Source organism: Panicum hallii, chromosome 9, assembly GCF_002211085.1.
Source record: "Panicum hallii strain FIL2 chromosome 9, PHallii_v3.1, whole genome shotgun sequence".
Taxonomy (NCBI): Eukaryota; Viridiplantae; Streptophyta; class Magnoliopsida; order Poales; family Poaceae; genus Panicum; species Panicum hallii.
The window spans coordinates 72,642,067-72,653,328 of record NC_038050.1 but is presented as its reverse complement, the minus strand read 5'-3'; the positions used below and the strand labels follow the sequence as shown (position 1 = coordinate 72,653,328).

The 11,262-nt window shown below is 45.3% G+C and overlaps 3 protein-coding genes across 3 annotated transcripts; 2 read left to right on the top strand and 1 right to left on the bottom strand.

Moving 5' to 3' along the window:
- Nucleotides 1–2,344: 2,344 nt before the first annotated feature.
- Nucleotides 2,345–3,306, bottom strand: LOC112873448 (L10-interacting MYB domain-containing protein-like). Its single transcript, XM_025936393.1, has 2 exons — nt 3,010–3,306; nt 2,345–2,926 (listed from the first exon to the last, which is right to left on the bottom strand). The coding sequence occupies exons 1-2, from the start codon at nt 3,304–3,306 to the stop codon at nt 2,345–2,347; spliced, it is 879 nt and encodes a 292-aa protein (XP_025792178.1).
- A 2,724-nt stretch (nt 3,307–6,030) lies between these two features.
- On the top strand, nt 6,031–8,694 carry LOC112874482 (SUMO-conjugating enzyme SCE1). Its single transcript, XM_025937815.1, has 5 exons — nt 6,031–6,198; nt 6,310–6,393; nt 7,920–8,072; nt 8,154–8,267; nt 8,396–8,694. Exons 1-5 carry the CDS (start codon nt 6,130–6,132, stop codon nt 8,456–8,458), a joined length of 483 nt encoding a protein of 160 aa, XP_025793600.1. The 5' UTR covers nt 6,031–6,129; the 3' UTR covers nt 8,459–8,694.
- A 412-nt stretch (nt 8,695–9,106) lies between these two features.
- On the top strand, nt 9,107–10,969 carry LOC112874481 (nucleolin 1-like). Its single transcript, XM_025937814.1, has 3 exons — nt 9,107–9,612; nt 10,233–10,279; nt 10,372–10,969. The coding sequence occupies exons 1-3, from the start codon at nt 9,268–9,270 to the stop codon at nt 10,715–10,717; spliced, it is 738 nt and encodes a 245-aa protein (XP_025793599.1). The 5' UTR covers nt 9,107–9,267; the 3' UTR covers nt 10,718–10,969.
- Nucleotides 10,970–11,262: the final 293 nt, after the last annotated feature.

The following is an 11,262-nucleotide window of genomic DNA, read 5'->3' as shown; positions in this document are numbered from 1 at the left end:
TCCCAAAGAGCGTAACTTTATAAAATTCAGAACCTAAATGCAAGCATTTATGACACGTCATAATGACGGGATAGACTCGTCATAATGATTGGATAGACATGTTATAATGACTTGCTCCTTTTACACTTTAGTCCTGAGTAACTTTGAAAGTTACTTTTGTAAATCAAATACTTGCATAAAAGAACTTGTACTTTTATAAAATTACATAAACACCCTTATTTTCACAACTTTACCCAAAATTTTTATACAATTCAACACATGCATTTCTAATGAAACTTTTGAATAAATATATATTTTTACAAGACATAAAGTAAGAAAAACATATTTGCAAAACTACCCTTCACTTGTTTTGAAAATACCTCCTATCCAATTACATTTTGCAAAAACAACCCTAGGTTTTTCTGTAATTACAAAAATACCCTTTTTACTTGCATTTAATTTAAAAGTTTTACATAAACACACATGAGCTTTACACTCACAAGCACATACTTCACACTAAGGGCCTGTTTGGGACTGCTCTGCTTCACAAATCACAGCTCAGCTTCATGAACTTCACTGCAGAGCAGCTCTGCTTTGAAGTTGTAGAGTTTCTGAAAGTGTTTGGCTAGTAGGACAACTTCAACTTCAGAAAATTGTGAATTTGTATGGAAAAGTCCCTTATACCCTCGAATGTTGCATGAGATGAGTTCGTTGACATACTTTCACTTAAACACTTTAATTAAAAAATAATACAATACCATAAATAATTAAAATACTCGTAGGAAGTGCTAATAATTAGTGAGTTCGAATTAAAATATTCATAAATATTCCAAAATAAAAGCATTACATATCAAGCCACAATGATCCACTACCACTCTACACTACATCCAACTTTGAGTAATAGCCGTTGCTAATTCGTCACGAAAAGCATCCATAATAGGCACATTAGGTAAAGGAGACGATCCATCCGATGGTACTACATACTTGTTATACCTTTCCGGTATCGTAGGCTCATAATTTTCATCACGCTCCACCCTATCGAAGTCTAGATCCCCACTATTATGCTCACGAATGAAATTGTGAACCACCATGAGCCCAACGGGTATCTTCTTTTGCTTCTCTAATGGATACATTGGCATTTTGTAGAGAATTTGCCACTTCATCTTGTATACTCCAAATGACCTCTCAATATAACTACGAACCCGTGCATGAATACGATTGAACTTTTCCTTAGGAGATTTTGGTTCCACACCTCTGTGCCATTCGGGTAAGTGATACCTCTCACCTTTGTACGGTGCTAGGTATCCCTCTCTGTTAGGATATCCCGCATCAACAAGATAATACTTACCTATAATAACAAATACATGATAAGGTTAGATAATACGGATTAGAGCTCAACAATTGAAAAAGTAGTAATAGTCATAAAATTACCTACCCTTGGGAGGGTGTGGGAAGAAGTTTTTATCCAATTTCATGGCATTGTACAACACAGTTGTGTCATGCACGGCTCCCGATTGCCCCACAGAAACATAGGTGAACCTCATATCAAAGTCGCAAATTGCTAAGATATTTTGAGTAGGTATCCCTGTTTTTCCAATGTACCTCACTTGTTCACTAGGAGGTAAAGATATTCTAATGTGCGTCCCATCTAGAGCACCGATACAATCTTTGAAATGTGGGAATGCCCTCCTATCGTCTGCAATATTTTTGTGGACGGTACGAAAGTTTGCATCTTTTGGCTTAATGAAATCGACTGCCATCTGCATCAAAGAATCTAGAACCTCTGAAAATTTCCTACTAATAGTTTCACCTGAATGATTGAATCGATTCTGACATTTTCTATTTCACTCATTCCCAGAACATATGAACAAAAAAATTGCAAGAGCCTCATAAGTGTTCATATGCATAGATGGTTCCAGTCCATACCTTGATACCAACAAATTATGCAAATCCAAAAATATTTCCGTGCTCATACGCAATTGAGTATGACATTCACCTGGAGTTCTCAAACAATAAAGTACCCAGCTCATACCACTTTGTTCCGCTATTCTTGGTGAATTTTTATCAAGGTAAAGCTCAACATATCTCTCTGCCACCTTAGCACCACCCAAAACCAAATTCCAAAACTCAGCAGCATCATCTTCTGACTCCTCTGAACCATCACTGTTACTGTCATACATCTGAAAATAATAACACCATGGATACAAAGAACGGTCATACAATTATCAAACAATATTATGGATAACGTGCAATGATACAATGTTGGGATACAAGAACAAATAGTAACAAATGTCATCGATACAAGAAGGAATACAATATGAAATAACATAGAAAAAGAACACTCAAATAACATTCCTCAAAGTCTTCAATTCCCATACTTGTCATTGAACCTTCTTTTAAGCCAGTTCAAACGAATTTCTTTAGTAGGGAGAGTCAAAAACATTTCCCTTTGTTCTTTTTTCACAAATAATTGGGTAGCAATGTCATGCTCATTGCTACCATATTCTGCCCCACAATCCAAGACAACATCCATTACATCTTTGATTGAAACGCCCTCAGCTTGCTTTCCTGATGTAAAAGACTCGGCTGAATTAGCAATCTTCGTGATTTGTTCTTGGATTTGAAGAGCTGTACTTGACTTTGGTTTCTTAGGAATTTCTAGGACAACACGAGGTTTTCTTTTTCTATTATCAACAACAGGTGATACCTCCTGAACCTCATCATCCTCTTCCTCCCTATATGACCAATCATGCATAAACTCGTCCTCCTCCTCCAGTCCTTCTCCATCTATGTTTTCAAACTCTTTTTGGCTATCGGGTATAATAGGATTGTCACTCATAGGGTTCCAATGATCACTTTCATCGTTAGAAATGTCACCAAACATTTCTCCAAGGAAGTCTTGATTTTGCAACGGTTTCTTCTTGAATTTTCCAGAACCCGGAACGTCCTGAAGAAATAAGATAATTTAGTACAACAACTACGTTGTTCATATTAATCATATCCGAAACTTATGAACAACACTAAACTTACCATTTTCATCTTTTTCCACCACTCGTTGTCCATATTAATCACTCCTCTTGCATTATCCCAACCCGTTCCGGTTTGATTCCGCACTAACTTGTTCCAAATGGACCAATCATTCTTCAACCTATCCCACTTGTTCTTGATTTGTGTCTTCGATAGCTCGATGCCGGTCATTTGGAAAAATCTTGCCGACACTTCATTGTAACCTAAAGTGTTCAAATGTGTATTTGGCCTATTCCCTTTCCTTACTTGTTCGGCCATTAACTCACAAACAATACGATTATAATTATCCGTCCATTCCATAGAATCACCCTACTTGTTCATCCATTCGAAGCAAACATAACAACACAAATCATCCAATTACTACGGGACATAAACGTACGCAAACATAAATTGTAATGAACAATGTTGGAGCACGACCATACGACATATCACGAAATCAAAAAGTTGTTATACCTTCGTTGGACCACGAGGAGCAGGATTGGACCGCGCGTACGGCTGCGTTCCGGCGTCCGTGGCCGCTCCGAAGCCAGCCGCGCCCTCCCCGCCGGCAGCCAGGCCGGCCGCGCCATCCTCCCTGCCAGCGGCCAGGCCGGCCGCGCCCTCCTCCCTGCCAGCGGCCAGGCCGGCCGCGCCCTGGGACCACTGGCCCGAGCCAGCCCCGGCGCCCGCCCAGGCCGGGCCGCCCGCCCAGGACGCGCCGCGCGCGCCCGCCGAGCCCCGCGCGCCGCGCGCGCCCGCCGCGCCGCGCGAGCCGCGCCCGCCCACCGCGCCCGCCGCGCCGCGCGCGCCCGCCGCGCCCGCGCCCGAGGCCGCCGCGCCCGCGCCCGAGGCCGCGGCGCCCGCGCCCGCCGCGCCCGCGCCCGAGGCCGCGCCGCCCGCCGCGCCACGCGAGCCGCGCCCGCCCACCGCGCCCGCCGCGCCGCGCGCGCCCGCCGCGCCCGCGCCCGAGGCCGCCGCGCCCGCGCCCGAGGCCGCGCCGCCCGCGCCGGGGCTCGCGCCGCCCGCTCCGCCCGCGCCGGGGCTCGCGCCGCCCGTGGACATGGAGGCGGCGGCTAGGGTTTGAGAGGAGCAGTGAGGGAACAGAGAAGAGAAGAGGAGGGAACAGATGGAGGAAGAGGGGCGCAGGTAGGGGAGAACAGACAGAAAACGTTTCATCCTATGTGTGTAATCAGTGGCATTGGTGGGTAATTTTCCCCCAACTTCATGAGGGAGTTCAAAATAACTATTCGTGAAGTACCCTTTTACCTGCTTCATGGATTTCGTGAAGTTGGGGCTAACTTCACGTTTTTTAGTGAAGCTGAGCTGGTGAAGCTGAGGGTGTTTGGCTACAGATTCGTGAAGTGAAGTTGAATTTGGTGAAGTGAAGCAGTCCCAAACAGGCCCTAACAAAATATATATCTAGCATTACAAGTAATTGAACTGTCACAGAGGTGAAGGTGCAGCGCCCATGCTCGGCGCCTGATTGGTTTGTTGCCATCGCTGGTGTCAGACGAGTCCCCGTCTCGGCCAGGCGGGGGGAGCGCGACCGCGACGCCTCCCTCAGCGCCCCGGCCGGCCGGCGGTCCATGCGCAAGCGCATCCGGGGACCAGGAGTCTCGCACTGCTCGCGCCAACGTCGCTGCAGTTCGACGCCGACCGACTGGCTGGCTCTGCGCCGCGTATTCGACTCGCCAGCCTGCTACTGCGGCCTGGGGAATCAATCAATCTCAGCAATTAAACGTGGGCGTCCCAGCTGTACAAATACAGCCACTGTAGACCATTGCTTCCTTCTCATAGCAGCAAATTAAGTTGGGTACGTACGTGGAGCCAGGAAACAGTAGCAAATCTCCAGTGATTGCTTCTATAGCTGTGACGTGGGCTGTCTGGGGCTCTAGGTAACTCGCCGTGAAGTTGAGAGAGAGAGAGAGGGAGGGAGGGAGGGAGGTACGGTCCATGTATTGACGGACGGCCCACCCCAACTCCGTTCCAGACTCCATCATCCATAGGCCTCAAGCTACGCTAATCTTGGGCCTGTGTTTTCGCGAACGCTCTCTTTGGGCCATGAAGTGGCCCACGTACTGGTTAGCTTTAGCTTGCTTCAGAATAATTTTTCAACCTTCGAATGCAACGTTTATCACTCGCCCAATTGGACTATCAACCTACCCCTCCGTCCTAAAATAATACACTTCTAGAACTTAGATGAAAAGACTGATGTTAATAAGATATAATCATAGCACTTTAGAAGGAGAGAAAGTAGAAAAAAACAACCAAAATTAGATGATCTCATTCCTAGATGTGCACTTATTTTAGGATAAATTTTGAACTCTACAAATATATTTATTATGGGACGGAGAGGGTACAGTGCATCATTTTTTGAGGGAGCAAATACATTTTTCGTCAAAAAGAATCTGGCAGTGGACTATATAAACAAAAATTATAGAAAAAAATATATAATTTTCTTTCACAAAAAGATATTCAGATACTAGGAAAAATGAAAAGGGGTTATGCCGCACTGGAATCTCAAAGTGGCAGCAAACCAAGTCCAAGTTCGTCTCCTCCCCCGCCGCTTCGATCGATTCCACCTTCCATGCCTTTGCCTTGGCGGTTGGGCCATTTGCAAATTCCAAAGCAGAGGAAAATGGCCCTTTCCGGCGCATCGGGCCTCGGGCCCCAATCGCCCAGCTGGAGCACACTGTCTCCGGGTCGGGTCCACCCAACGTTGACCGCCACGAAAGCGACGACCCATCGGAATCCGATGCCAGAAAGGGAGAAATGGAATCACCTTTAGTGTCTCTGCAGGTGGGCCCGAAGCGTAACCTCAAAGCAAGCAAGAAACGGGAAGCACGAGCGATCGGGTCCCGCATGATTCGTCGCGTCACTCCCGGCCCCGTCAAGGGCGGCGCCCGCTCCCTGACAAGCTGACCCCACAAGCATCATCCCACCTGGAGCCCACTTGCCAGAAAAATGAAAAAAGTAAAGAAAATGCAAAAGAAAACAGAAAGAAAAAGGAGAAAAGGGCGTGGTTAAATACGAGCGGGCGCAGCGGCACATCATTCGCGCAATCGCGGAAAAGTCCAACCCCAAAACTCCCCAGCCGGAGGCGAGGCGACCTGAGGAAGAGGAGAAGCCGCCGCCGCCGCAGTCATGTCGGGGGGAATCGCTCGCGGCCGCCTCGCGGAGGAGCGCAAGGCCTGGCGCAAGAACCACCCGCATGTACGGCCTCGATTCGCCCTCTCCCGCAGACTACTCTAAATCTTATGTTTTCGCTCGGCGTGTATCGCCGCAGGCCGGAGTGCCTGATCTGTTCGTGCTGTGATTGCGCAGGGTTTCGTTGCGAAGCCGGAGACGCTGCCCGACGGGACGGTGAACCTGATGACCTGGCACTGCACCATCCCTGGCAAACAAGGGGTAAGCGACCATAGATAGGTAGTGGATACTACGGCAAACCGAAACCCTAGCTCTGTGTAGGCCTCGCATTAAGCGCTAGATCGGGCCAGTTTGATGGCTTCCCCGACAACTGCGCTGTGTGTTTGATCAGATCCCTCGTCTGTTGATCATGCCAGATTCGTGCATTAGGTTTGTTTATTTAGCCTTCGCCCTTCAGTCTGCGTGCGTTGAGTTTTAGAGTTCAATTCTGATTGGGATCTTAGTTCTTAGTTTCTTACAAATTTGCTCGCTTGGTTCTGGCATCCAGTAGTCCAATTCCACCCTTTATTGTTTATGAAGGACGCTGCATCGTTTTTTCTTTATTGGATGGATTCTGTGATGGTTCCAGGTTGCTAGAGCGGGGTGCATATGTTTTAGTGTGATCATATAGTTTGACTATTGGCATGGCCTTATTTAAGTTGTGTCTTCCTTATGGCCTCACTATGTTAAAAGATGGTTTATTTAGCATGCGATGGATTGTCAACACCCAACTTGCCACTATAAATCCCAAATGCTAGTTCTCTATGAACAAATCTCTGGACGAGTTATCTAGATGCTTTAGTTGTAATGCCCATTTTGGTAACTACAACATATCCCGGTTGACTGGATCACTGGACACACTTTTAAACAAAACTGGAGTTAATTTGGCTTCCATTATACACATGGGGACATGTATCAATGTTGTTCCAAATAATTAGTTTTAAAAGTGGACCAGTTCAATTTACTTTTAGTTTGTAGAGTTGTCTTTTTTTCTGTAGAAGGAATAACACCCTAGCTTTAATCTAGTAGAAATGATTTGTGGCTTTAAGCTTAGCCCCTCAAGAAAGTTTGCTTGAAGTTTGTAGTCGGATTTATAGCATAAGTGATGAGCATGTTGGATCTTTGGATGGTTTTCAAGTGGCAGCTAGAATTTTAGATTGTTGGATGCTTTCTTTGTTCTATTTTATTTACTTTTTATGACAAAGGCTTTACTGGACCAGATTCGCAGTAGGAACTGTTGAATCGATGTGATGTTGAAGTAACATACTATCCTGTTCGAATCACTAGCATGCTTTCGAAGAACACATAAGCGCCTTTTAGTTAACCGAGGGTCCTCTTACGTGCATATTATATCTAGCTACATTCATGCTTACAAATTCTAATAAATCATTGAGTTCCGCCAACCAGCTTCTAGTGAAACCTGAAATCTGGTTGCAGCAATCCAATTTTCCTTTTCTACTCTTGAAGTATGAACAATGAACGTACAGCTAGGCTGAAATAGGTTTATTTCTTTCAATGAATTAAACTGTTTGAATTACTTGTTATATGTGCTTTCAATTCTTAGTTTCAGGTTATGTAATTGAATTCTCGTGCAAGGCTAGCAGTTTGGACAACTTTATTTGTCCCAGTCTTGTCATAGTCATGATCTTCTAGTTGTCTTATTTTGTTCCAATATGTTTGTGCAAGATGTCTGCAATAAGACTGTAGTTTTAACTTTTAACTGATTCTCCTCTATATTTCTTTGGCAGACTGACTGGGAAGGTGGATACTTCCCTCTTACCCTTCATTTCAGTGAGGATTACCCTAGCAAGCCTCCAAAGTGCAAGTTCCCACAGGGCTTCTTCCACCCAAATGTCTATCCTTCGGGAACAGTCTGCCTTTCTATTCTTAATGAGGACAGCGTAAGCTTTGCAGATATTTTGTAGGTCTGTGCGATGCTTACTCGATTTCATTGTCTTACTGTTCCAAATTTGTCCTGTCAGGGTTGGAGACCGGCTATTACTGTAAAGCAGATTCTTGTTGGGATTCAGGACTTGCTTGATCAGCCAAATCCTGCTGATCCTGCACAGACTGATGGTTATCACCTTTTTATCCAGGTTAGTAAAAAATGATCGACCACAGCTAAGCTGTTATTGGGGGCATCTGCTTGTCCAAAATCTTTGTGCTTAGTTTTGAAGCCCAGATATTCACTCCTGTGTTTGTTACATTCCATTTGGGTTTGCAGGATCCAACAGAATATAAGAGGCGTGTTCGGCTGCAGGCTAAGCAGTATCCCGCATTGGTCTGAGAACAATTGCGGCCATCTAGGGATCCATGCTGCACATCCGCATAGTCGTTGCTAGTGTCTTGAATGGAAGACCAAATGTAACATGGTGCTTTAAGAAGTAAAACTATCGCCATTGTGAACCAACTGCGTTTGTTAATGGTGCTATTAACTGTTTGAGTGTGTGTTTTGTGGGGTAATGTCAAAACGTTTGCATTGTCTGGTTTATCTCAAGAAGAATTGCTGTGTGTTGTCCGACTGATCTAGATGCCAAGGAACACGTCAGTTTGCCTGCCCAAACGGCGCCTCAGCTGTTGCTCTTGTCCTGCTGCACTTGATCTAAGATTTCCAGGGATGACATTCTATGAGTATGAGCAGCTATGCGTCTTAAGCGCAGTCAATCGTTGAAACGTGCAGCGATGCATCTCGTGTCAACGCATAGTATTCTCGAGAAATCATGATGTTTCTTTAGGTAAGCAACACTGTGTTTGCGTACACGGTCGTGCTTAGCATTTCAGCAAGGATGCTAAGTTACTCTGAAAATCAGCGTATTCACTTGTGCCTGAAGAATCACTGTCACGCTTCCATTGGCACGGACAAACAACACGATTCCTTCAGAAGAGTAAAACAAATTCCTCTTGGTTTATTGGCGGCAGGACTAGAAATTATTTGAGTGAAGAAAAAGCAATTGGGAAGTATTTTGACTCGGAATTGGCAGCAGTATATAATCTACGCTCTGCAGGAGACTCGGCTTCAAAGGGGTAAAACCTTGTTACGGCTGCGGCGTAAGGCGAACGGAAGGCCGCCGCCGGGACCTAGGGTTTAGTTTAGCCATGGCGGCGGAGGACCAGGCTCCTCGTACTGAGCCCCGCCCTGACAAGGCTAAGAAGCGGAAGAAGCCCAAGAAGGACAAATGGGGCCAGCCTCTCTCCGCCGCCTCGCCCGAGGTAGAGCCGTCCGTGGAGCCGGCGCAAGAGCCACCGGCGAAGGGCGTCGCGCCGGCGGCAGCGCCGGAGGGCTATGAGCCCAGCAAGGTGGTGGCTAGCGGCTTGCCGTACACGACCACCGAGGCGGACATCCGGAAGCTGTTCGAGTTCTACGGCCCCCTCGGGTCGGTGCAGCTCTCTCGCTTCCCGGACTCCGGCAACTTCCGCGGCCTCGCCTTCGTCTGCTTCGAGGTCCATACCCACCACACTTCCTTCTGTAGCCATTACATTACATCACTTCTCGCAGTATTGCTCTCCTTGATGCCGATGTGGTAATTTCAGTGGTGATAAGAGTAAGAAATTAAGATTATGTTCGAGTTGCCATTGAAACGATGTAATTACAACATTTCGTTGTTTTTATGAATTGCTATGCTGCAATTGTCAACTTGGTTGTTGCTCGGAGTTAGAAAATATACATACATAGAGCGGTCCAATTAGTACTTTAATAGCATATACATACTGAATGAGACAACATACAAAAATAACAAATACATCATTGTTTAACTATTTTAAGCAGTTGATTTATGTGCCAACGCATGGGGTACATGGAGTGTTGTGGGTGCCAGAGCTCCACGCTGCAGGCACTGCTTAGGTCGCCGACTCGCTGTTGTTCTTATTGGGACTGCCTTTTAGATCGCATAGCCACATAGATGACATGCTTGATTGTTTGTTTACTCTTATTGGCATGGACTTGATCGGTAGGATCAATTAAGAATTCTGAAGAAATTTCAGATGTTGGGTCATGCAACCTGATGGTATTATTTCTTGTTTATCTTTGGCAAATCTGATTTTGTTCTACTCTGTCATTGCAGTCAGATGAAGATGCAGTGAAGTCTCTTGAGCTTGATGGATTCAAAATGTATGTTTGAAAGCATCTATCCATTTCTTTTTAAGTCATGACAGCATGCTGACCAAAAACCCTTTCTTACTAACATATGCATACCTGTACAGTGGTAACAGATATATGAGGGTTGAAAGATGCAGAGTTACTGCTAGCTCAAATAAGAAAAGGAAGACAGAGTTCCAATCCGACCCTGAAAAGTCTCTGGGTTGCCTTTCCGCATATGTGGGCAATCTCTCATGGAATGTTACAGAAAAGGACTTGCGAGATTTCTTCAAATCATCGAAGATTGCCTCGATAAGATTTGCCATCGATAAAAGCACTGGAGGTTCTCGTGGCTTCTGTCATGTTGATTTTCAAGACGACGAATCGCTTGAGAAAGCTGTAGCGATGAATCAGTCTGAACTGCAAGGCAGACCTGTCAAAGTTGCATATTCAGTTAGTAACAGGGGCTGAAGAGTAAAGAGAATCCATCGTCAATTTTTTGTACTTGTGAGCTTGTAGTGTTACGGTTTTGGTTAAGCTTTTCATTCGTTTGGATGAAGATTTTGGAGTCAAATCCATGGTGCCGATTCTTGCACCAAACTTGTGGCAAATGTAATCCTTATGTAACAGATACTTAGCAGTTGTACCACCTCAACTTCTTGCACTGCATAAGGATAATTGAGAGTTAGGATACTATTGATGAGAAAGTTCGAGTTTATTAAATCTGCATCTCATGCTTTTGTCCCTGAATGAATGATTTCGTCAGGTGCTGTATTTGTTTGCAGGACATGTTACTTCCAGTTATTTTAACAGTCTACCTCTGTAGTCTCTCAACACCTTGCATTGCTTTGAGAAAGAAACCAAATTATGCATATGAACAAACAAATCCTACTGCTGGTCAATTTGGAAGGCCAATAATGTGTGCATTCATCATATGAATTTGGATCACTCATCACTAACTGCCGCTTGCTCCACTGCAAGGCCTTGCTCTGGATGTCGGCCTTCCTGAAGCACTG

Bases quoted from the DNA above. Each gene is read 5' to 3' on its own strand.
- LOC112873448 (XM_025936393.1), bottom strand. From the start codon at position 3,306: ATGGAATGGACGGATAATTATAATCGTATTGTTTGTGAGTTAATGGCC. The intron at 2,927-3,009 runs GTAAGTTTAGTG...TTATTTCTTCAG, and splicing joins GGTGGAAAAAGATGAAAATG to GACGTTCCGGGTTCTGGAAA.
- LOC112874482 (XM_025937815.1), top strand. From the start codon at position 6,130: ATGTCGGGGGGAATCGCTCGCGGCCGCCTCGCGGAGGAGCGCAAGGCC. The intron at 6,199-6,309 runs GTACGGCCTCGA...GTGATTGCGCAG, and splicing joins GGCGCAAGAACCACCCGCAT to GGTTTCGTTGCGAAGCCGGA. The intron at 8,268-8,395 runs GTTAGTAAAAAA...TTGGGTTTGCAG, and splicing joins GTTATCACCTTTTTATCCAG to GATCCAACAGAATATAAGAG.
- LOC112874481 (XM_025937814.1), top strand. From the start codon at position 9,268: ATGGCGGCGGAGGACCAGGCTCCTCGTACTGAGCCCCGCCCTGACAAG. The intron at 9,613-10,232 runs GTCCATACCCAC...CTGTCATTGCAG, and splicing joins TCGCCTTCGTCTGCTTCGAG to TCAGATGAAGATGCAGTGAA. The intron at 10,280-10,371 runs GTATGTTTGAAA...ATACCTGTACAG, and splicing joins GAGCTTGATGGATTCAAAAT to TGGTAACAGATATATGAGGG.